The sequence below is a fragment of the Chroicocephalus ridibundus genome, chromosome Z, assembly GCF_963924245.1.
Source record: "Chroicocephalus ridibundus chromosome Z, bChrRid1.1, whole genome shotgun sequence".
In the NCBI taxonomy this organism is placed as follows: domain Eukaryota; kingdom Metazoa; phylum Chordata; class Aves; order Charadriiformes; family Laridae; genus Chroicocephalus; species Chroicocephalus ridibundus.
In genome coordinates this window covers 64,436,623-64,461,700 of record NC_086316.1, presented here as the reverse complement: position 1 = coordinate 64,461,700, position 25,078 = coordinate 64,436,623, and the positions used below count along the sequence as shown (strand labels likewise).

General features: G+C 41.9%; 1 protein-coding gene across 5 annotated transcripts in view; it reads left to right on the top strand.

The window, feature by feature from the left end:
* The first annotated feature begins 590 nt into the window (after positions 1 to 590).
* KIF2A (kinesin family member 2A) overlaps positions 591 to 25,078 on the top strand; it is a 57,684-nt gene continuing 33,196 nt past the window's right edge. For 3 of the 5 annotated variants that reach the window (XM_063320151.1, XM_063320149.1, XM_063320148.1), the window contains exons 1-4: positions 591 to 795; positions 21,310 to 21,404; positions 22,692 to 22,811; positions 23,249 to 23,303. In XM_063320151.1, coding sequence (XP_063176221.1) covers positions 732 to 795; positions 21,310 to 21,404; positions 22,692 to 22,811; positions 23,249 to 23,303 — 334 coding nt within the window. In that variant the 5' untranslated portion in view covers positions 591 to 731. The remainder of the gene's footprint in view (positions 796 to 21,309; positions 21,405 to 22,691; positions 22,812 to 23,248; positions 23,304 to 25,078) is intronic. The other 2 variants (XM_063320147.1, XM_063320150.1) reach the window with 2 other exon arrangements.

Genomic DNA, 25,078 nt, shown 5'->3' with positions numbered 1-25,078 from the left:
ACAGTAGGTAGATAAAGCTATTACATTAAAACTTCAGAGCAGCTCAGTCACCATCTGGTGCCAAACGGCCGCCTGTCTGTGTGTGTGTGTGTGTTCCTAAGCCGGGGAGACTCCCACAGGCGGCCTGCGGCTGGGGCGAGCCTCGCCCTGCCCGGGCGCGGGCGAGCGGGGAGGCGAGCAGGGCGGCCCAGCAGCGGAGCTTTCTCGCGGAGCGCCGGCCCCAGGGCAGCGGGAGACGACCATCTTGTGCCAGCCCGGCCGAGGCCGGCTGTGAGGGAACAGCTGTGGCGGCGAAAACTCAGGGGGCGAGGCGGAGCCCCCAGCGGCCGCGGGGTGGGGTGGGGACATCGTGACGGGGGGGGGGGGGGGGCCCAGCTGGGGACCCGCCCGGGCCGCGCCCCCCCTTCCGCCGAGGCAGGAGGAGGAGGCTGAGGAAGAGGAGGGGGCGGCGGAGGAAGGCCGCAGCAGCGCCCCCGCCCCCGCCGTGACGCCGCGGCCAGACGCGCAGGCGCAGCGGCCGCCAGCGCCTGTTATATCCGGCCGGCGCCTTTTCTCTCTCCCCCCTCCTCCCTCTGCCCGTCCCTCCCTCTCTCGTCCTCCCCTCCCTCCCAGATCCGCCGTGTTCGGTGCCGGCGCCGCCGCTGTCGCCGAGCCCGCCCTCCCCGCCCCCCCCTTCCCCCGTGCACCGCGCCGGCCGCGCCTCCGATCTGCCCGGTCTGCCCCATGAAGCGATGGCAGCGGCCAACTTCGGCAAGATCCAGATAGGGATCTACGTGGAGATCAAGCGCAGTGATGGTCAGTGGGGCAGGGGCGGCGGGAGGGGCCGGCCCGTCGCAGCGGCCGCAGACCCCGGCCGCCCGCCGCGGTGCGGGGCGGAGGGGTGGTGTGTGTGGGGCGGGGGAGGGGGCTGCGCGCGGGGCCCATTGTGTGCGCGGGGCCGGGGAGTGGCCGGGCCTGGCGCGCGCTGCGGTTGTCAGGGGAGCGCTCGCGCTTGGCGGCGCAGGGCGGTTGCGCGGGGCGCCAGCGGCGGCGGCGGCGGCGGCTGGGGCCGGGGAGGCTGCGGCAGGGCCGGGGGCGGGGAGGGGGAGGTGGGGAGGGGGTGGGCTCCCGGGGGAGGGGAGGACGGGGGAGGGGGAGGTGGGTGTGAGAGCCGCGGGGAGGCTGTGGATGGGGTGATGGGGGGGATCGGGGGGGGTTCGGGGCGTGGGTGGGGAGGAGAGGCCGTGGAGCTGGTGGGCGGGCCTGAGGGAGGGGGTGAGGTGGTGGAGGAAGGAAAGGCCTGTAATGTAAAGACATAACTTCTCGGCCCTGGCGCACGAGCCGTGCTTTGAGAAGATGGCACAGCAGCGTGCCCTGACAGAAATGCCTTGGGACACGTCCATCACTTGACAGAAAGGCTCATGTTACTATTTCAGGTGTTCTTTATGATTAAAATGTAAGAAGAAAGTTTGCTATTTATGCCTGTGAGTTGTTATTTCTCCGTGGGGGATCCGGTGTTTCTCATCTTGCCCAGCATCTCCTGGCAGGAGGACGTGTGGTGCTGTCTAGAAACACATGTGAATAAAGGAGGCATGTGTGTCAGGTTCAGGGTGCTAACGCTTCGTGTTTGTCTGGAAGGAGAGAACCGAAATGGGAAGTTCACACTGTCTGAATCAGTGGCAGGTCACTCGTGACTTCAGGTCTTTCATTTGACTGGGAATATGTCATCGGCTCTTGGTCTCTGTGAGGTCTGTGATGCCTGCTAAACCGGGGTGGGGTTCTGCTGGGATTTTCTGCAAAGTTTTGGGGTTTTTTGTTTGTTTGTTGTTCCCCCCCCCCCGCCAGGGTTCAGGAGCTTGCTAAAGAATAAGCAGATATTTCTATGGGAAGAAAGGTCTGGAGGTCAAAGGCACTGAAGTTAGCATGGTTTTGTCATGAGGCAGGAAACAAGCAGCCAGCAAGCTTTATGCAGCTTGTCTTTCTTGTGTCCCATGCTGCAGTTCAACCCTACAATAAAATAATGGTCGGTGCTGGCTGGACACTATGCTAAACCTAACCCCTCAATTTGTGCTTAATGGGTTGTGTGTCACGTGAAGAATCTGATAGGTCTGGCAGTTATTTGTATAACTCCTGCAGATCTCTGCCTGGGGTTTCAGAAAACCTCACTACAGGAACTTGTAAAGCTGTTTTTTTGAGGGCTGTGTGATCTTCTCATAAATGTTACTGTTTGCTTTGTATGTCTTTGGAAAATAAGGCATGGGAATGCTTAGCTGCTTTTTTTTTTTTGCCCCTCTGCAGGGTTCTGCTCACTTCTACTGTCAGAAGTGAGGACAGTAACTCTTGAACATAACAGTGATTATTTTCATTACTGTTAATGATTTATGTATTTTGCTGTATCACTGACACATGTGATGCAGCCCATTAAAATATATTGCACATCAGTAATACACTAGAGGGATGTCTTAACAGCAGTTGCTCAAACTGTAGGGTTTTGAGCATTTGTGTTAACTTGGTCCTTGTGTGAGCAACCAGACTGCAGTGTTGTACCAGAGCTGGTGGGTCCTGGTTATTGTGAGGCTTGCTTGTTTTTCTTTGGGACTGGAGGAGACGCCCCGTTCCGGCTCAGGCTGCTGCAGCCTTCTGTCATTCTCTCCCCATTAAACTGTAGGAGGAAACTGTCTTAGGTATGTGGAAGGGAGAATTTTGAGAAAGGTATCGAAGGATGGTCAGCAGTAGAGTGCATTGCCATTCAGAACTTAGGTTTCCAACCTGAGCTGTGATGGCACAGGCAATTGAAATTCATCTAGCTGCTTCTGAAAAGGGGAGGGAGGGTCTTGCTGCCTGTGCCTCTGTCAGCTGTGTTGTTCCTACAGACCATCTCTCCCATCCAGTGTGGCCAGTGATTTTTTTTCTTCTGATGACTTAATACATTGATTGATGATTTGATTGACTAAACACAGTAGAAAACTTTTGCATGTGCTAGTTTTCTAGATGATTAGTGACTTCCAATAGCTCACAGAGGGATCTGTGGCCCCCAGCAGTGTTGGTGTGTAGGAAACTCATGGCCAGGATGAAGTGGAAGTCTTCATGTATGATCTTCTGGCTCAGTAATAGGGAGCGGTCTGGATCTGCTCTACCCAGAACTGTATCCTAGGTAGAACCGGGGCTGTGTCATAGCGGCTACCCTCGACTGAAAGCACAACTAAAACTGTTTAAGAAAGTTTTGGAGAAAGCGGTGTGTTGGTCTGGGCTTTTTTTACATGTTGTCTTGTCTGTAGGGAGACCGTTTTTAAAGTTAAATATTATTTTGAGAGGTAGGTATAGTAATTCTCTAAAATTTCCTTCTTTACCTGTTTATTTGCTGAATTCAAAGAAGAATAAAAGTTTTACTTTCTTAGTGGGGTCATTTGGAAAAGTATGCATTTTTCCCATCTGTCTACCAGTTATGCTAAACACTTTTCTGAATACAGAGTTTTATTAATTCCAGATAACTATTTTTTTTTTAAATAAAAACTAACAGAAAAGTGGTTTGTGTTTTTGTTTTTTTCTGAAACATCAGTGTTATAGGTCATACTTGTTCACTACAACAAAATTGCAAAGACATGCAAAACACAATAAATGTGAGGATGAGACCAGAACATTCTGGAAAGAAAAGTTACATATTCTGTCACTTTGACAAGGTCTAATTAGGCTTAAGTGTTTCATGAGAGATTTCTTATAGGACTGAATAGAAAATAGATGTTGTACAAATGAAAGGCATTGTTAGAACTCCTGGCCAAAAACACATGAAAACCAGTGTTTGGATAAAAACCAACATTTTCGAGGACCGACGCTGCAGAGCTGCTTGCTGTGTATCTGTTTTTTCTCAGTGGGTAAACATTGGTATAAATGTTGTCTAGAGCTGCAGATAATATTTCCAGTTATAATTGGAATAGCTGGTTGTGTTCATGTCATGTAAAAGCGTATTAAGTGATCAGCTAATTTGGATCTTTAGAATAATTTCTGATCCTGAAATTTACTACTTATTTCAGTGTGATTTATGTATGTTGCTTCAAATATGCCTTGGTAATCTGTCTTGGGAACAGGAAAGAATGTTTATTGTAGGTTGCGAGTTGCTAAGAATGGGCCGCGTTTCCAGTCTTGGAAACTGTGCCTTGCCACACGGGAGCTTAGGGAAGTGGAGAGGGGGCCAGAAGGTACCCGTGAGACCCACTGTAATGCTCCTCTCCAGAAAATGCTCCTTGTTGAGGTCTGCATACGGGCATTTCTCTGTTGATGAATTCCCTTTACTCGGATAGTAATAGCTTCACCGGTGAACTTACACCTGTATCTCCACTTCTTCTGCATTATCCCATTAATTATGACAAAGACCTGCATAACTACTTGGAGAAATAATACCTCACTTATTTTTTTCGCCCATATATTCAGTCTTTTGCTGAAATAGGATAAATCTCTTATGCCCTGCAGCCCTGTAGTAGGCTGATTGGTGTTTCTCCTTCACTTTTTCAGTCCAGTTGTGTTCTGTCCATTTCCTCCCCAGGCTGTTCCTATTCTCTCTGTCTCTGCAGATCTGAAACGCTGTCTAGAAGGACAGAGAAATTAATTATATATTTGCTCATTTGGAAAGTGGGGCGGGGAATACAATTCTGGGCTCACTGTCAGAAATGAAGTGAAAAGAGGAGAAGGGACGTTCCTGTAATTGGAAGAGGGACTAAAGATTTGACTGAACTTCCAGGAAAGGAAAAACACTGAATTTTTAAGCATTAACCATTGAACGGTGTAAAAAAGAAAGATCATGAGTTTCTGCCAATTTTTTTTCAAAATACAAGAACAGGGGAGCTGTCAGTGTTTGAAAGAGAAAACTTAAAACTGATAAAGGAGAATAGACTAGGTAGAGTTATCATGTGGAGCTTCTTGCCAGAGGAGATGGAGGCTAGAAGCATAGCAGAATTTCAAGAAGGATGGTAGGAATATCCAGTTTTACACGAAAAAAAATTAAAAATACACCAGCAACCCTAAAAAGTAGTTTCTGCCCTTCCTGAGTCTGTAGTTTAAATAACCTCTAACTGACGGGAGGGAGGAAGAAATCGTGCCTGTGGCTGTGTTATTTTGTAATTGCCTACTTGAGAATTTTCTTCACTTGTCTCTGAAGCAGCTGGAACTGGTCATGGTCAAAGATAATCCGTCTAGTCCAAAAACCTACTGGCAGCTCCTCTCTCCTTACGCTTGCCAAAACATCATGGTAACTTTTGCCTTCAAATGCAAACAAGACTAATTTTTATGACAGTAAGGGCTGTGATTTTTTTCTTTAAAGCCCACTTTCTGTGAAATCGATGTTTCTCAGAGTTGAGAGGTCTGTAGCATCCTCTGTCTTTTGGGTAATCCTGTGTGATGATCTTGATCTTCACGTACATATCCCAATAGCAACAGTGATTTTATAGCTGGATAGAGGGTACAACAATGCTATAAAAATTCTGTTCAGGTTTGGGTAGTTACCCTATTTTATGAGCTCTTGAGGACAAATTTAAATGGTAATGTGCTTTTACTCTTTCCTTTGGTGACATACATCTGTTCCTTCCCTGTGATTAAGACTTTTTTGTTACCACATTTAAATCATTTGACTCAATTACCTAATCCCTATGTAAGCCATACGGACACAGTGTGTCTTTGTCCTTCCATAGTGGCTAGATCGCACGCAGTGCTTCAAGTCTGCTATTGCTGGTCGAGCTAAAGGGTCCAACATTTAGGCTTGCTTATCCCGTGTAGATTCTCATATTGTTACATCCAGAGTTTCTGGGGATTGTTCCTACAGAAGTGTTGACCAGGAGGGTGTGGTAAATTTTCTGTGCCTTTTTTGAAATCACTTTTTAAGCGCTTAGCTTTTGTTATGCAGTAAGTGGATTTTCACTGTAACTTGCAGATACTTGGATATTTATGTAGTCCTCCTGTATTTTGTATAAATAGCTTTTGAACGACAAGAGTTGAAGTCCTAATCTTTAGAGAATATTCTCGTCTTTGTTCCATAAGTGTGTTTAATACAGCATTACATACTGGCAGTAATGTCTTTAGAGCTGTATATGGCTGCTAGGATTACACAGCTTGTCTAATCATGTTGTGGGGGAATCTGTCCTTTGCTTCTGTTCGGTAGGTTGTTGCTTTTTCCACCCACTCTCTACAATGGCCTGTTGCCTGGGCCCAGTTTTACTTGTCTTCTCTTCTTATGACTTTATGCACTGAAGACTTTGCTGTGCAGCTGTGGCTCCAGGCATGGCTTCCCACCATCCTACTGTGGCACCAAGCATGGCTTCCCACCTTGCTGAGGTGGGAAGAGACGATAAGTCATTGGGAAGAGGTCATACCTGACTGAAGAGTAATGTATTTGCAAAAATGCCTCTTTCTGTTTCATCTACAAGAGAAATTAACCTTTTCAGTAATTTTAATACATCCACTTATCATAGGACAATGTAGAGAATGAGTGAACAGTATGAACTATTTAGCAGGTGAGCTTCTTTCCCGGAGCACAAAATCTGTAGCATTTTTGGCTTGACCTGTGGAATGTGGCACTGATTTTTTTTTTTTCTTTGTGCTTGAAAAATCAGTAACAGAATGGAGTAAATTTGCTTCGTTGCTGTGTTTTTGTTTAAGTTCTTCCTTTGTAAAAGTTTACTGCTTATATCACAAATTGTGATTTTTAATTTTAAACTTTTTTTTTTTTATCTTATTTTTTGTTGGGGTATCTTGTCTTTCTCACCGTACTGTATGGCTGGGCTCAGGACCAGGAAGAGGATGCTGTGGTCAGCCCATTGTGAACAGTAAAACGTGGTGTAAAGCAAAAAAGTTCACAATATGTTTAGTCCATACAGGAAGAGAATTCAATGACTTTTGGTAAATGAAAGGCTTACGTTCACTTTTCAGAATTAAGTTAAATTTCTAACATAATGCAAAGATTAAGATATGGAAGTTCACAATAAGGATTCCCAAGCAGTCTTAACTTTTTCCGGTAATGAGAATATGTAGTAAACAAAATATGTGGTCAGGCATGATGGTGTTTGTAACTTATAATTAAACAGGTTTTAAGAAGATAATTGGCTTTTAATAATCAATTTCTCATAATGCCTCTGTAGCATAGTTAAAATTATTTGGAAGTGTAGATGCTTTCAGTGTGTATTTCCAGATGTAGGGTAGAATGTTTTTATGGAGCTGTAATACATTTTTTGTTATATCTGTTCATCTATTTCAGAAACACAAACAAGCTTTCAGGTACATGAACAATTCTTTTTGCTTGCTTGAAAGCTTATCTATGTTTTCCAGTTTTACCACTTGTGTCTTTTCAGAAGTTAATGTTCCCTTGCGTTGCTTTTCAGTTTTCTGGAGGGAATAGTTACGGTTCCTTCTAATATCCTTTTTTAAAATTTCCTTGTAGTTGTGTATTCCAAACGTCCGTGTTTAATTGTGACTTGGTATCCAGTTTATTTAAATTGTTGTCAGTACTTAACTGAACATAGACACTAAACCAAGTGTTCCTAGCTATATTGTTTGGATCAATTTCTCTTGGGTTGTGTTAAGGTTTTTTATACTTACTTAAGACTGCTAGGCACTCATCATAATTAAGTTAGCTACAGTTAATTTTGGCTATGGTTGTGATTCCATAGCTGTTTAAGATGTTTAACTCTGGGCTGCTTTTGGCTGTCCACTGCATCAGTGTTAGTTTTTAGCTAAATATGTTGTAGGGAGGTGGGGGAGGGAGGGCAGTGAACTAAAACTTCGGTAATCTGGAGGCAGATTGTTTAAACTGCTGTTAGTTACATCCCCAAACCTGTTCTTATTGTAGATGTACAGGCACACACAGTTACTTCTTTTTCTGTCCGCATTCCTCTCCTTAAAACATTCACCATTGTTTTGCTGCTGTTTGGGTACTATTTTTTATTTTCCCTTGGAGACTTAAAAAGCCCGTAGTTTGCTATAGTGTTCCCAATACAGAGGTAGGTGGGTGATTGACATGATTTTCCTATGCATTTTGGCCTCAGTAAAGGGATGCTTTGAATTCTGTAGTGAGTGTTTAGCTAGGAGGCTGTACTGGCAGTGTCTGATACCTTCTGGGCATGTGAACAAAATGCATTTCCAGGGTATCGTGATAAACAGGTCAGTTGTGGCTTACAACATCCATAAACCATTGATTTACTAGAAGACGGTGAAGTACACCTGCCATGTTAGATGCTCTTCTTGAGCGGAGCCACAGTTGGAGGCAGAGCAGGAGGCTGGATGTTCTTCACTTGTGATGTTCTTCTCTTGTGCCCCTCTTCTCCCTGCTTGGTGATTGCTCCTGGGAGACAGAGCAGACACAGGTAGTTCTCTGGGAGGGGTGGCATTGCCATTTCCCTGTTGAAAAGTGTTCTGTGGAGTTACCTTTGCTGTCCTTGAACTTGGTCATTGCTAAATACTTGAAACTAGATTTTACATCTGTTAGACAAAAGGTAATAAAGCTATGTGAAAAATTACTTTAGAATTATCTTTCCTGGAAAAGAGAATGAATTCATCAGGCTGATGCGTTTTTTTTTAATGTGTGTAGTGCACTGAATCATTTACATGAGCAGAACACGCCTAGAAGACTTTTGGTAACTCTACTATTACAGTCTAAATTCAGTTGTTCTTTTATGTTGCTAGGAAGCCAAGTTAATTTTAGAATTGCTTGGTTAAAAGGAGTAAGTAGAGGTTCTTGAAGACAACTCTGTGTAACTGTGTGTCTAACCAGAACTTTAAGTGGCATTTTAAAAAATGAATTACCAGTTAGATTTAGTAAATAAGGCACTCTATCAGTTTTTTCTTTTCCTTTTTTTTTTTTGGTAATGGAGTCTTGTTCACCAACACTGATCCTATACAAATATACAATAGGATTGTATATTTGACTCTTGTGAAAGAAGAGCAAGGGATTTTGCTGTTTAAAGGTTTGAACATGGTAGTAGAGTTTTTTATTTTGCTTTATTCAAATAATATACTTTCAGTATAGCTTACGGTTTTTCCCTAGTGGCTGTTCTGGTGGCATCAGGCATAAGCTGTTTTTAAGTTTCACAGACTTGTAAGGGGACCAGTTTGCTGCATTCTTTGCCAACACCAACTCTGTAAAACTAATTGTCTAATCCCATGCAGTAACAATGTTACTTCAGGTAACTGGCATATAACAAAATATATTTGAGTTTGGTTTCATTTTTTTGTCAATGCTTTTCCCATAAGGGGATGATGTAACCTGATTTCAAGTTCTCAGTAATCCCACTGAAGCTTTACCAAGTGCAAGTCTGAGTTTCTCATGGCTTCCGTCAGGCACTGACAGCTGTGTGTAAGAGGTATCAGAAGTGTGAGTATTTTCAGTCTCTTCTGCTACTTACAGGAGAGTATGCTAAAAGTTGTTCTCGGTGGATGAACACCCTGGAGGTCTATGGGCATGGAGGGAGGTTTGTTTAAAGTTTTCTCTTGAGAAGAAAGGTGCGTAGTATACTTGTGCCCTTGCAGATGTTGGATCCAGAATTTTTGTTGCACTGTGCTGCACATTTTGCAATCTCAGCAAATGTGATAGCACTTTCCCCTTGTGGCTGAACTACGTATGGAGTTAGAGGTGTATTTCCAATGGATCTATAAAAGTGTTTGCTAGAGATGCAGGCATGCATAATGATGCAGTGGTGAGGATCTCTGCCTCTATGAAGAGGGCAGTGGAAATGAGTTCAGTTTGAAAAGCAAATGGACACTTTGATTTTGGAATACTTCCAAGTTTGTGATTCATTTTTGGGTTATGTTTGCATGTTCTTCTGTACTTTTATGAATTGAACTTACCAGTTCACCTTGACCTTTTTAATAGGATAGGAATTCAGGTGGTGATGAGTAAGAAGAATTTAAATCACAACCTGATGATTTTTAAGTTACAATAATTTTTAATCAAACCACAAAGAAGAATTAAAATATTACTCAAAGTTTTCCTACTGGTTTGAGCTTTTAGAACCTTGTTAAGATACGGGAAATAATACAGGCTTTGAACTTGTATGAGAATAAAGGCGGACTTTAAACCTGGAACAACAGTTGGCAGCTCTGTAATAAGTAATGATAAATATTCTTACTAAAGGTAGAAGTGTAAAGTAAGGGAAATGAAAAAAACCCAAACAAACCACTATTTGACAGGGTGGGTCATGAAAGGCAAATGGTACCAGTTGGAAACATCCATAGAAGGTGCTGGTAGAAATTTTCTGTGTGATGCAAGAAGCTATTGTTTCTAGGCAGCTATTGTCAGCCTCGAAGAAAGCAGAGAAAATCATGAAAAGGAGGTCTCTGCTATGTATTCAAGCAACAAACAACATGAGAAAGGGGGAAGGGAGGGAGAAGACCGGCCAAGTCATTCCAGTCTTTTGGCAGAGGGTATTCACCACACTATTTGAGTCCACCACAATCTTAAATCTTGTTGTAGAAAATCTAAAAAAAAACATTCAGCAACCACCAAAGCCCAATGCTGTTTGGAATTGATACTTGACTAAATCTGCTTTTTGTCCTATATACCGTAACTATTGAAATTTATACTGAACACAGAAGACTTTGATCTGTAAAAGTGTGTAACAAAGTATTCTGGAGAGGAACTTTCAGAAGTGGTTTAAAAAGATTTTTTTAAAGAAGCTGCCTGCAAAATTGTTCTAAAGGACTCCAAGGAACTGCTGACTAAATGTGCAAGAAGATGTCAGATTATGTTTAGTTTTACAAAACTAAAAAAGTATAAATAAGAAGACATTGAACTATTCCTGCAACTTGTTTACAAGTTGTCAACTCATAGGAAAGATGTGAATGTCATTACCAGGAATTGAATGAAAACCTTCACTTACGCATTGGCAGTAAAAGAAGATGTGACAGAGGCCAGAAAATACTATCATTGCATGCATTAATGTCTTCTCACATGAATAAAGTTTGCGTCTGTAATTGCTTAATCTTCCTCAAATCTGAGTACTGCTGGGGGTTCATATAGGCCATGAAAGAGACTGTGGCTGTTGGAAAACCTTGCAGGAATGTTGAAAACTGGTGGATTATTGTTTTGGTTTAGGCTGGTTTTTTTTTTCTTTTATACTTTGGAAGGGAGATTGCCATGTGAATTCCCATGAGGCTATTTAGGGAAAGCAGGTCAGCCTTGCTACTGTCCGCAGTCTTTGTCTTCCCCCAATATCCAGAATTTACCTGGGATATTAGAAGTACAGCTCTGCCAATTCCTATTAAATGTCCATTTTTCTGGGATGTTAGAAGTACAACTCTGCTGATTCTTATTAAATATCCATGCATAGATCTATTATCTATGAATTTATTGAATACCTTTCTGACCCAGCTCACACTGTCTGTCTCCACAACCTCTGTTGGAAGCAAGATTGGGAAGTCCCCTGCTTGCTCTATAGAAATGTACATTACCGCTTTTATCTGCGTGAAACCAGTCTGCCTTAAGAGGCTGCTCCTAGCTATAATGTTGCAGGATTTGGTGAGTAAGTTTCCACTTATTTTGTCCTTTATGGTTGTAAAGCTAAACCAGACCCACCCGCAGCCTTTTCCTCAAACGTGAGCAATCTCACCCACCTGAATCTCTACTTGCTTTGTTTTGTTTGTCTTCTTAGTTGTCCTCCTCTTTACCTCCTCTAATTCTGATACATCTTTTTTGAGGTGTGAAGACTAGTGCCACAGTACTTGAGATGTGGGTGGACCACAGTTTTATGTGTAGTTTAAAAATGACGCATGCTTTTATCCTCTAGCTTCTGGATGATGGCCAGTGTTTTATTGGTGCTCTTTTGATTGCATCTGCATATTGAGCTGATGATTTTGGAGAACCGTAAGTGTTAACCTGAGATTCTCTTACATGAGTTGTAACTTCCAGTTCCAGTGTTAGTATTATGTGCTAAGTTATGTTATTTAGTATTATGTAGTTAGATCATTTTTCTCTGGGTGCCTGATGCTTGTTTTGTCCATGTTGAAGCTTCTCTGCTACCTTTTTGTGTACTCCCTTATTTTTCAGAGGCCCCTTTGAAGTCATAACATTGTAGTACCCAAAAAACTGTCTTGCCAACGGATCGTATCCCACATTTAGCATAATTCAGCATGTAACTGAGCACCAGGCTGGGAGATTATGCCTAAGATTCTCACTAATGTTTTGGAAGTTCTGTATCTTGAAAGAAAACATTGCTTCACTTTCGCAATCACTTCCTTCATTAGCCCTTCTTTGCATGTAATCTTCTTGTACAGGGGATTAAAGTATTTAACAGTTCAGACTGTTCTGATTGTGAATTTATCTTGTACCTCATTTTAGTCTAGCGTCCTGGTACCATGATCATTCTCATTGCACATATGCTAGTTCAATTCCAGAGTTCCATCTGGAGTGAGCCACATGACCTATAGGAAACGTAAACTTCCTTGAATGCTTTGTGAGAAGAGACCTCAGCTGCATTGTTTTGGCTCTCGGATGCTCGGATGGTGCTTCTGCATTTTAGTAAGCATCACACTTTCATGTTCTTGTGCACATCCCTGCATGCAGCGCATGATCCTGTTCGTGCTCTAAAAGCATCAGAGTGGGAGGCTGCAGTGCAGTTTTCTCACTAACTTGCTTATCAAAGTGAATAACCATAAACAATTAAAAAGTTTTGGGGCTCTCGGTGTGCTGCTTGGAACCACAGGTCTGCAACTATACAAACACTTCAGTTGAGATCAAGAATTGACCTTGAACATCTGTCTTCTCATCATCCTTTACGTTGTCATGCTATGCTTTAGTTCACTTTGGAAGTGGCCTCAGAGCACACTAAATTCCTTTTAGATTAATTTTGGCTGGAGGGTGCACTCCAGGTATGTCTGTGATGTACTCCAACAAGGGGTTGGTTGGTACCAGACCCACTCCCCTGACACCCCTCCAAAACATGTGGTGTGAATGTATGATCCTCAGCACCACCTGCTTTGCTTTGCAGAACTCCTCCTGATCCAGTACCCAACTTGCTACCATATGCACAGCTGAGGGACCTGGGTTGAGCACTAAGTGCTGTAGTTGTGAGCAATGTACCGTGAAAGGTGCTGTCCCAGCGGTGTTGTGGACATGAACCGACCCATACCGGTTCTCCTAGGGTTTCTCTCCATGGTGTGGTCTGGAAAAAAGGATGACTTAGTACTGTCTGCTGCTTGAGAATTAAGAAGGTTGTTCACGGCTTATGCCATGTTTTGGTAAGAGCATGACACAATCTAACTTGACAGCAAGTGATAGACCCTTGTAGGAGTTGCCTCCCTTCCCCAACAAAAAAAGACCGACCTTTGGTGCTACCCCAACAACAAAACCAGAATAACTGAATAAAAGGACTTTAGGTCGTGGAGCAACTGGCCATTGCACTAACATCAATTTCAGAAGTGATTACAGTGCATCCTGCTTGATTTTGCACTAAAACAAGGGAAAAAAATTACAAATCTAATCAAAGCACTTTACTGTAGGAGGAATGTACAGTGCCTCAACTAAAAGCAGTAGCAAAGGGTGTAGGACAGATGCTGAAGTGCCTCTAGTCTCCGTGTCCCAGCCTCGTGTCCAAGAGGTGGAGCAGGTACGTGCGGTGCTGAGTCCTGGAGCTGAGCTTGGCCCTCCCGGGTGTCAGGGAGGGAGAAGCTGTGTGCCCGTCATGAAGGTCAGCCATGCATGTCTCTGAATTTCAGTAAAAAGTTTCGCAGAGTATGAAGAATGACTCAGGTGAAGTTCAGTACAAGAACAGTAATGTATTTAAGACAGATGATGATAGCATACCTAATAATTTCTATCTAATAGTGTGCCTTCTGGGATCAGTTTCAGAACCGGCTGGCTGTTTTTTCCAATCTGTTGTAGTTATTTATTCCTGGTCATAACACAGAAAGTAACATTGTTCTTGGGAAACTTCATTACTATGCTAGAGTGGGAGTATCATCTCTGTGGAGATTTATGTCATGCAGGAAGATTAGGAAATACGCAATGAAACAATTGAGGTAAAACGTGGCACAAAGTAAATGTGCTTTTGCTATAGACGGGGGGGCTATAAACTGTAAATGACATGAGAAAAATCTTGGTATTCTAGTTAATCACAAAATAAGTGTGGACTGCCAGGGTGAAGTGACAAGGGGAACAGTGCCTATAATTCTAGAATTACTGTTATTTGGCAGTGAGGGCTCCTGTGGAAAGCGGTCCGAAGCCCCCGTGGGATATTGCACCTCCTTCTGGTTGCCAGCGTTGGAAAAGGAGATAATCCTAAAAGACTGAAACAGGTAGAGACAGGCTCACTGTTCTTGTAGAGGTGTGTTTGTAGAAGCTATAAAAGCAAGCACAGAGTATTAAATGGCTGTGAACACAGGTAATCTGGAAAAACGGTTTGTATATATTGAAAAGGAGGTGCTAGTGCAGCTTTCTGGGGTGAACAGCAGAGGCAGACGGCTTGGTACCATAAAGGTGCAGTGTGTTCTGCTTATTGAAGGTTTTCTAGGGGACTTACGGTAGTATGTATTAGATATGATTGGACAGGTGCTTCCTTCCAAATATCTTTTTCCAAATATCACATAGCTAAGATATATGTGGAGAACTTATCTGCTCTTAAAAATGATAGAATGACTCGCACGGGACAGCTGAGATAACTTGCTGATAAGTAGCTAAATATCAGTGCATCTGTTGGCTGTTATGATGTGATACTTCTTTATGAATTGAGCTGCTTCAGAAGCAAGTCTCCCCTCTCGCTCTGACACACCTACAGAGGCAATATGCAGCCATAGCTTTTGAATGCTACAGTGGGGAGATGCTCTTGACAACCTTTTGTGAAGCCAGTGGAGTGACTGCTATTGATTTCACTGGCAATTCAAGCTTCTGAAAGCAAATAAAGGTAAGATATTTTAGGAGGAGCTCACTACTGTGGAATAATGCCCTTTGAAATGTGCTTAATAGAGTATTAGCTCTCCACCCTCAAAAGAAGTTGGACATACCTTGAAGGGAAGTAGAAAACAAAGTGTTCCTCTAACTGGGGAAACCACAGGAAACTTGTTTTGAATGTAAAGGGAAATTTTAGAGATCGGCTTGCAAAATGAAAGGTCAGCAGAAAAACCAGATGAGTCACAATGAGAAAAGGCTGGAGATTTAACAATTGTTAGAGAAGCAAAAACTGTGGCAGCAGGGCTGGGATGCGGCTGTAGGTAACTGAATTAGAGAAGGTGGATCAGTGTGGAGGACAGCTAACACATTCAGTGAGACCGGGCATGGCGAATTATAGTTTAGTGGTTGGAGGTGGAGGGGCTTATTGGCGTTGAATGCAGGAGAAGCAAAAAAGCCCTAAAAAAAGTCCTATTTACTATATGAGGGACATTAAATGTGCTGTTTGTATTTTGAAGCTAAATAGTATACACAGTTCAGTGGCATGTCTATGTCTTGCTCTTCCATTTGTTAGTGGACTGTCAGTAAGATCTGTGAAAATTTTTTTTCTAAAGCACTACCTTTGATTGGGTTTTGCCCAGAAATTAGGTACATATCTTAGATGGGGATTTTTCTAAGTTTGGTAACTTTCTAGATGGAGGCAAGAGTAGATTAAGTTGTATTTTAATTCAAAGTTGAAATACGTGGGCAGATATGGGAAACTTAATAGTTTCTGTTCTCAAAATGCCTGTCTGTTATGTTGTAGAGGTTTACAGAGACCATAAAATGTGGTTGTAACGTGCTTGTCATTTGAAGGACTTGGGTACTGCTGTGATAATTTAGAGAATAAAATAAAATGAATTGGTAGCTAGAGATCATTAACAAAAATAAATATACCTTTAATTAAAATTCTATGGATTATTTTTAATATTTAAGAACTTGCTTTAGAAATATGGCAGGTACTGTGTATGCTTAGTGACAATGTGATAACACTGTAACTAAGGTAACAGACAAGACAATACGGAAGGCTGGCAAAACCAAAATGAATCTATATGAGAAAGTAAAAAAAAAAAAAAAAAAGGCTACTTGTTTGTGAATAAATGAAACTTTGAGACAAAATAAAATCAAGCGTGTTTAGTGTTGTGGGGAAAGAAACATCTGTCACTAGTAACTGCCAGTTTTTCCTTGGGGGATCAGCAGCAGCAGTGTCCCTGTAGTGCAGGGAGGACCATGACAAACACTGATTGCCTGAATGGGGACATCAATGCAGTTGACATCACTGGAGACACTGAGCTTGGAATTCTCTTTTTCCTTCGGATTTTTTTACTGGAAGTCTGCTATAGACATTGTTTGGTGGGTAAAGAATTATTTTTTTTTCCTCCCTGAGCTCTGTGAGAGCAGGAAAAAGTCTTTCCACGAGAGTTGCCCCAGTTGGAGCCCGTAGCGCAGGAGACAATATTCTGGACCACAGTAATTCTGGTAAATGCTGCTTCTGGATTTGCATCCTCATGTCTCTCCTAAATGTGTTTTTTTTTTTTATATATATAGCTTGGGGTTTGTATGCTTTTTAGAAGACAGTGAAGAAAATTCTACTTTTCATAATTTAAATTTTTGAATGCAAATGTCAGAGAGTGAAGGTCAGTCATGTCCAGGGATCTCTAGATGAGATAATATTCATGTTAGTCCCTCATGAATGTGATTAGGAAAATCCTGGCTATTTCACAAATGCCCATTGTAATCCTTTAAGGGATTCGTAGCTTCTGTTGCAGTGGTCATCCTCAGGAAGGCTGTGTAGCGGATGTTAAGTTGTACTTTATTTTTTTATTCATCTGTAAAACATCTACTGTTGTTGCACTTAGAAAAACTAAGTGCTTGGCTGACCGGACCGCTGCCTGAGCTAATATAATACGTTTGTGCTCCTAAAGAAATAGCAAGTTCAGAGGATGTAATATAAGCTGTGAGTTTCCTTTACTGAATGTTGGGTCTGTTAACATTGCCATAGCCTAGCCCTGCTAAAAATAATTGCCTGGGTTTTTGAGCTGACAAAGCTTAAACAACTGTACGGTTGTCATGGGGTAACGCTGCCAGGCAGGGTCCTGCTGCTGTTTTTTGAGGAGGAATGAGAGGGTCATAGTGGAAATCAGGAACCTTTCTTCTCCACGGCCTGATCTGGAGCCTGTGTGTAAATTTTTAATTACTATGGCTCAAAGATGTTTCTAAGACTTCACAAAACTTTTGCATGAGAAGCGCGAGCACAGTGTCTTCTGGGGTGGGTGCACTTTATCTGGAAGGGTGGGGAAAGCTGCAGTCTTCTTCAAGACTTATTTCTTGAGCCAGCTGGGAGTGTGCAAAGAGGTTTGAGTCACTTGCCAGCCAAAGCTTTAGCCCAGACTGTAATCTAGAGAACACCAACCCACACTTAACACTGATAACTGACGTTTCTGAAAAGCATTAGGAAGATGAAAAGGCCATGGGTTAATACTATCCTTGATCACTGCTTCAAAACTGTGGTGGTCTGGAGAAGTTTTGTACAGGTAGAAAGTGTTCGGTTTGCTTAGAGGTAAGGATCTAAGTACAGCTTGGTATTTGCGATCAGTTGGCACTGCTACCCATGTTGAGGGTTAATTAAAATGTTTGATTTAGCCCTGATTATTTACTTTTGCTGCTGCTTCCTAAACCTTTTTCTGCACCAATAGCTACCCTAAGGACCCACAGAATAGAGGGGATTTATGTGATATTTCTGCAGATGTTTATGCTTGCTTTGTTCTGTTTGTCAAACGTTCATCAGATGGCTATGAAGAGAGGAGATGAAAGTTGATGTTCTTCACTTGTGTTGATTAGGGTGAGAATATCATAACATGTGTATTTAAGGTAATGGTAAAGTGTTGGCTTCACATACGTTGATGTAGTCTTACTGCTGTCTTTGCAGCAATATTTTCTGAATGCTCTAGTCAGCAGGAGACAAGCCAGATGCCACATGCTGTATGATAGAACATATTTCTACAAATAATAGCCTTTTCAAATAACTTCTCCATTAGTTTTGAGCCCTATAGCAGTGGAATGATTTCCCAGAAAAAGTTTTGCCTGTGATGTGAATTCTAATCATGTGAGGAGAGGCACTAGAAATTGAAGAAACGCTGAGTGAAGAGACGGTGTACCAGCACTATGGCTCTACTTCCTTCTTTTGTTTTTAAGATGTTTGTGAAGATAGTGGTTCTCTAATAACTTGTTCCTTTTTCAGTTTGTCGTAGTGCATGTTCATGTTTATGTGGACATGTTTACACTTCAGATATTCAAACCAACTCTAGAAAATGCACCAGAAATCAGGGACGTTGCCTTCAACCACTCTGCAGATTGATTTGGCTCTTATGCTTTAGCAGTTGCAGCTTGGTCTTGCTTTATATGCTAGACGAGGTTTATGCCAGCCTAATTGGTTGCTGGCATTCCTGAATTTCACAGCTGCTGTATTCAGCTGTGTACTAGAAAAATATAATGGAATACTGTTTGCAGAGAGCAAGAGGCAATTGTAAAGATGTAAATGTGCTTTCTGGCACTTCAATAACATGTAAACTTTTAGTAACACAAAGAATTTTTAGGAACAAATTCTATGGGTACATTGCCAGTTTAAACATTATGGTATACGTTTTCTATTTAAGCTGAGAATATTTGGAAGACGGACATAGCTTTTATTTTTGTTAGTTTTTTTTTTATTCAGTCCTGACTTTTTTGGCCAGGGAACAGATGAAGTCTGGCACAGAGATGGAAGATTTATTGTGATTCTTTTGTTACGGCATGCTGGCTTACTGTGTTTGTGAGAGTGTTCAGTATTTTCTATTCATTCATCAGCCTGCTTTGATCTCCTTTCACTTCTTATGGCAAAGATTAAACCTTTTTTAATTATTATTCGTTCTCTGTTGAAAGTAATGGCCCACAAGAGCAGGTAATAGGTCTTAGATAATGGCTCTGTGGCTAATACAATGTCACAGGTTTCATCTGTGAACAGTGCTTTTAAAAATTTATAAAATTTGGTAACATAGTAAAGATTGTTATAATACTGTATAAAATAAGTTTTGCTAAACTTACATTTTTCATATATCATTTTTCTCTTTGATTCTGGACTGACAGCAGGGCCAAGCCTTAAACGAGTAGCAGATTATACCAATGTAAGCTTGAGGAGTCTTCCAGCTCCCACAGTTCCTGTGTCCTTGTGGTCCCAGCGTGCCCTTTGTAGAAGTGGCAGGAGTGGCATGGCTACAGGAAGACGGTGGCTTCTGGTGCTGTGTTGCTGGCGGACCAGATAGCTAACTGAAACAGTTCTACAATAGGATGTTCTTGCACAAAATTAAGTTCTTAGAGGTTATTAAATGCAGAAAAAGTAATGGAGAGGTGCATGAGGACCTTGCACAAAGAAAACCTGCATGCAAAAGCTCGTCCAAGGAAATATGGTGTGAGAGCGTCGTGGCCAGTGAGTCTGTGTCAGCCCAGCCACCAGCAGGACTCCATCGTTGTCCTGTGATGGGGATGTGTGCATGCCCAGCCTCCTTGGGCAAGGGGAGCGGAGGGGACAGCACGGTGGTGGTCCCTACCCACACGTCTCCGGGCAGCGCCTCGATGGGGAACACTGGCCAGAGCATCCCTGCAGAGCACCCAGCCCAGGAGAAGGGTGCTCAGGAACCACGAATGGACGGGTTTGTTTAGACAAAACATGGGTCCAGGAAATAAAGACTAGCATATGCTAAAGGACAGGAACTAAGAGAAGCAAAGGGGGCATTTTGTTTTGTTTTGTTTTTTTAATTAAAAAATCCTACTTAACCTTCTTCAGTGGTGGAATGCATCTTGTGCTTTGGGTGGGGAGAAGCACAGAGGCTGTAAGTGCGTACACCGTGTTTGTTGCCGGCGTGGTGGTCATCGCAGGTGTAAAGCCATGCCCGGGGATGCCGGCTGCTCCGCGAGTACCCCCAGTGCCACGCTTCACCTGAAAACCCTCTTTTTCCTGCCTCTCTCTGCACAGCTCTTCTCTTCCTCTGCATGGTATCATAAGGTGCACAGATTGGCTGTTACTCCCCCATCACACTTCCCCGTGGTCTCTCTTCTTGCTCAATTTTAATTGTGTGTGACTGTTTAGGCAGCCTTTGCAATAAAAGAAATATTTGTAACTTGTAGCATTAGGGGAGATAACTTGGGGTATCAGTCTAGGTTTTTCTTCCTTTCTGCCTGTAGGAATCTTAGGCTGTATGAAAGCATTAACTTTGGAAAACTGTCACATTATGACTGAAATGGCTAAACCAGAAGTTTGAAACAATGAGTGGAGTAGAAAACTGGAGGAGGTTTGTGGGGCTGGAAGCTATAGGCAAGGAGAGGAGAAGGTGGAAGGTGGAGGAGATGCAGACCAGGGCAGATGTGTGGGGACTGTGCTGCGTTTCACCCCTGGCGGCAGTGTGTGCATGGAGTGCTACAGGATGGTCCCTCGTCCTCTGGGAGCTGCATGTGGCCCTTGGGCACCTGGGGGTGGCTCGGGGTGGTGGAGTGAGGGGCTGCTTGGTCATCCTACGGCTCCTTAAAAAGGGGGTGTTAGAGGAGCAGTTGCATCGGGCTCATGTTCTTTAGAAACCTCAATTCTTGGTACTCTTAGGGCGAAGCAGTGATGTGAAATCAATGTGACACCTGGGTCTTGATCGTTTTGTGTCAGTGCATGGCTGCTCTGCCCCTCCAGTTGCTCCTCGCTCCTGTGCGTAGGAAATAGGACATAAAAAAAATTGCAGTACACTACATGTTTAAGAAGAAAAATCCTTATTTCTACTGAAGGGTTCCTGGTTTTATTGTACTTTATGGGGGCTTGCTGGCTTTGGGTATTTGACTGGAGAAGTCAAAGCAACGGCACCTGAGCTCCGTCTCAGCGCTCTGCGTAAGCGGCTGTTTGTAAAATAATGATTTGTATTATTGTTGCAGGCACTTTAGTTCTAGTTGAATTACCAACTGATTGAATGCCCATAAGAAATGGCCATCAGAATACATTGTCAGAGGGTTTCACTCCTGTGTTGGGACACGTAACGTTGTACCGGCCTAGCAGGGGGAGAAACAAGCCTTTGTGGAGCTCACCTCAGGAGACTTCACCTGCTCGTGGGAGACTCGTGGTGCTGGAGTTTTCTTCTCTGAATAAAAGAGAGTCTCGGTGTGGTGTTCACTTACCACTCAGTTTTCTGTTCATTGAACTTTTCCCTTGTACGCTGACTGTCCCGTTAGAGCATCCACTGGTGGATCAGGTTTGAGCCGCTTCACAGTGTGTAACCAGGAATCATCTTCTGTTTATCACCTCCTTTTTTTTAACCCTCTTCTTTCTGCCTTTCTCTGCGCGTCTCAGTGTGGGGATGAAAATAACTTCTGGAAAATTTTTTCCACCGGTTAATAAATGACCATTTGTGTTTGGTTTCTAGGCCGAATTCACCAAGCTATGGTAACATCCCTAAACGAAGATAATGAAAGCGTAACGGTTGAATGGATTGAAAATGGAGATACTAAAGGAAAAGAGGTAAACTTAATTGTTTTAGAACTTTTCTGTTCTACAAAATCTGCGCTTTACATGAATGTTACTTTTGAATTTGCACTGGAAACAAAAAGCTAGAAATCTTAATTTACTTGATGATTTGTTGCTTACAGACTGTTTTGCACGGAAGCTGTTGGGCAAATGCTGATTTTTGTTGTATTAAATTTGACTTCCTGAGCTCTGTGTCATAGCTTTTAAATAGTTCTTTTCATCTGTTGATTTTGAACCAGATTACAAAGGCTGACCTTGTTATCCTCTTTTTACAAGTAGAAAAATCAAATTTTTGAGAGGGAGAATGACTTGCAGTTCAGACAGGAAACTAGTGGGAGAGCTAGATTAGCAATCTTCTTGTGTTTGTGTTATTGAGGAATTGAACTGCTAGTTTGTTTGCTTATTTATTTATTTTTGTCAATAATTTTCCAGCCTTGTTGCCTTGAGAAGTGGTGTGTTTGTGTGTAACGCTTTGCTATCCCCTCTTCCTTTAAATTTTGAACTATGTTAGTCAGTTTCAGATGAGATTTGGAGAAGCATCTCAAAAATAATTACACTTCACTGGTTTTGTGAAAACACAGGAAAAAGAAAAAAAAATTTTGAGAAAGTCCTGGTGATCTCATCAGCTGAGCTCATCCCCCTGGATACAGAGAATCCATACAGTAGTGAGGTCTTTGAAATATCCAGTCAGGGGAAATGGCAGCCTATAGAGACCAAAGCTATTTAAGGTTTTTAGGAAACCAAGCTTCAATAGATCCAAAGCCAGCTATTTTTAAGATCCTGCCCCTCCTCCCTTACATTTTACAGCATTTTGAATGAGGAACACTGAAAATTAAAAAAAATAGCGTGACAAATTTGACATGGTTTCAACTGTGCGTTTATTTTTTGGGTCGTTGTAATTTGTCTGTTTCTTTATACTGCCTGGGAAATTTCAAATAATTGGGATGTCTGTCTTTTTATGTTGCAGAATGTCTTTCATATTTACCACAGTAACACTAGCTATACCTGCTTTAATTTAATAATTTTACGAAATTACTAATATCTATTGGTGATTTTGAATTCATCCCTTTTCTGAAGGGTGTGTTTTCGGCTAATACAAAGACCAAAGCTTAGGCTGTTTTTAGTGAACATAAAACAAGATCATTCAGGTTTTAGAATTAACAAATTATGGGGTAGAGCCACTAAATATATTTACTGTTTAATCTCAAACATAATAGGAGAAATTGAGAGAGTTAATATTGTTTTAAGGCTCATCAATGCCTTTTACATTCTTTTACACAGATTGACTTGGAGAGCATATTTTCACTTAACCCCGATCTTGCACCTGATGAAGATATTGAACCTAGTCCAGAGACACCACCACCACCTACACCATCAACCAAAGTAAACAAAATTGTGAAGGTTGGTAATATCTACGTAACATGTTCACGTTAAACATACAGTACTCCTATACATGCTGTTACGCTTGAATTTTTAACTTTAATTTTTGTGTCTGTGGAGCTGTTTGATAACTGTGTTCCTTCCTTTTTCTTGTGGTGAATAGGGGTTGCTAAAAATTTGTTAAGAATAGGTTTGGCAGAGAGAGAGGTAGGAACTAATATTTATATAACTAAATATATCTCAAGGAAAAATACAGAAGAGGTTTTGAAGATTGTTTTGAAACAGTACGTGTAGTTCAAGCAGCCTTCACCCTAGGCTCTTCAGGAAGGGATTTGGCAGCAACGCTGTATTGCTGATGTCATGTTTTTTTTCATTCACTGGAAAGAAGCAGAGGTGGGGCTGTAGTTTACATTTTCAATAATATGGTGATTGAATAACAGAGATTTTGTTCTTTATAGAGTCGACGAACTGTGGCATCTATTAAGAATGACACCCCTGGCAGAGATAACAGAGGTAAATGTTATCTCTTTCCATTTCCAGGAAGTAAAAAATATGGGAACATTTTAACCTCCTGCTCATCTAATATTCCTTAATAGTTCTGCATTTCTCATTCGGTATGTATGCATGTGACACGTAAAAGACATGGTAGATCATTCCTAGAATTATTCCTATGTATATTTACTATTTGTACAGTATAAATTCCTATTTATATGCAAGTTTAAGCAATGTAGCATTAGGGAAGTCAAGCTGAATGAACTGAAGGTGAAAAAATTTGAAGTTAATTAATTACGCAACATTAAATCATCTGTGGACTTTTCCAAGTTAAGGCATCCTCAGTTTGCTTCAGCTTAATTGAGTATTTCAATATACACTAAGTAGTGCACTTAAAATTCTTATGCTTTCAATTTTTTAACTTAGCTTTGTAACAGTCTGTGTGTAAACATTAATTCAAAGAGTACTTAAGCTCTTTGGGTTATTTCTTACTCTACAGTTAATAGCAAAAAATTTGCAAGAAGTGCTGAAATACCGCAGGAGGATAGGTGAAAAGTATGTATTGGATGAATACAGATGTAAAGTCTCTATAACATGAGAAAGAATAGTTACTGCTTATTCTTTTCATTTTCTCTCCTGTGTTAAACTAAACTAGCTTGTACTGATGATGGTGATGGTTCTTCTTCCAAACATTAATCTACTGTCATTAATTCAGACTAGATTCCAGTCCATTTGTTTAAACTTGAAAAACAAGCGGACTTGCATATCTTTTGCAACTGTTCATTCTCTTCTGGTGGTTGGGACCACTTTCTCCCTGCTGCCATTTGACTCTGGGGGTGTTAAACACATGGAAAATCCCACAGAGGGGATAATTTTTTTCAAACTAACATGGCTTAAATTTGAGACATCTTACTGATGGGCTCTCCTCACATCCATACACATCATTGTTTGTAGTAAATGATCTGTTTGGTATGGGATAACCCCATAACTTGTATTTTGATAGGTCCTATGCATCTTAGAATTCACAATCAGCCTGAGTATTTGTTCTTTGTTGGTCTTGTAATTAAGCTTTTCTCAGCACACTGTCTTATTTCGTGTAATCAATTTCTGCTATGAACTAGATCTCCTGCGGCATTTGGAATGATCTGGGCATTTGTCTTGTCTGTCCCGCTCAGTACCTTTTTCCATAGTTGTCTCCACGTTGCACAGTGAACTCGCCTTTGTTTGGAGTGTCGTCTCTGGCTGCTAATCAAAGACGATACCTTCACTTTCGTACTCTCCTGGCAGACTCTGTTAGGAGCATGTGCAGGAAAAGGGCCAGCTGAAGCAAAGCTGCTCGAAGCAACTCTTTGAAAAACAATTAATAGCATTCAGCTCTACCAGAGGGGCTTGCATGCTCACCACTCCCACTGCGTTCACTGGGAACAGACATCACCGCATCTTCAGAAATTGGCATCCTTAGCACGTGTAGAATCAATGCATAAGTTTAGACATATCGATTGTGTCTGTATCCCTTCCAGTACAGTGTTAAAAAGGTTCAGTTCTTCCACTCACAGATTGAGCTGCAGGTTGCTGCCTTTCATTTGTATTTGCACCGCCAGAGATTGCAGGCTCCATGGGGTGGGACCATTTTGTAATGCCTAGAGAATGTGAAACAGCAGGGCTTACCTTCTTACTCAGTTTTTCGGTATAATCACAACAAAAATAAAATTTTAGCTCTTTTAAGCTTCAGGAGTGCGTATCTCCAAGTACACGCTTTATTGTATGAGCATAATAAGTTGTACTAATTCTGCAGT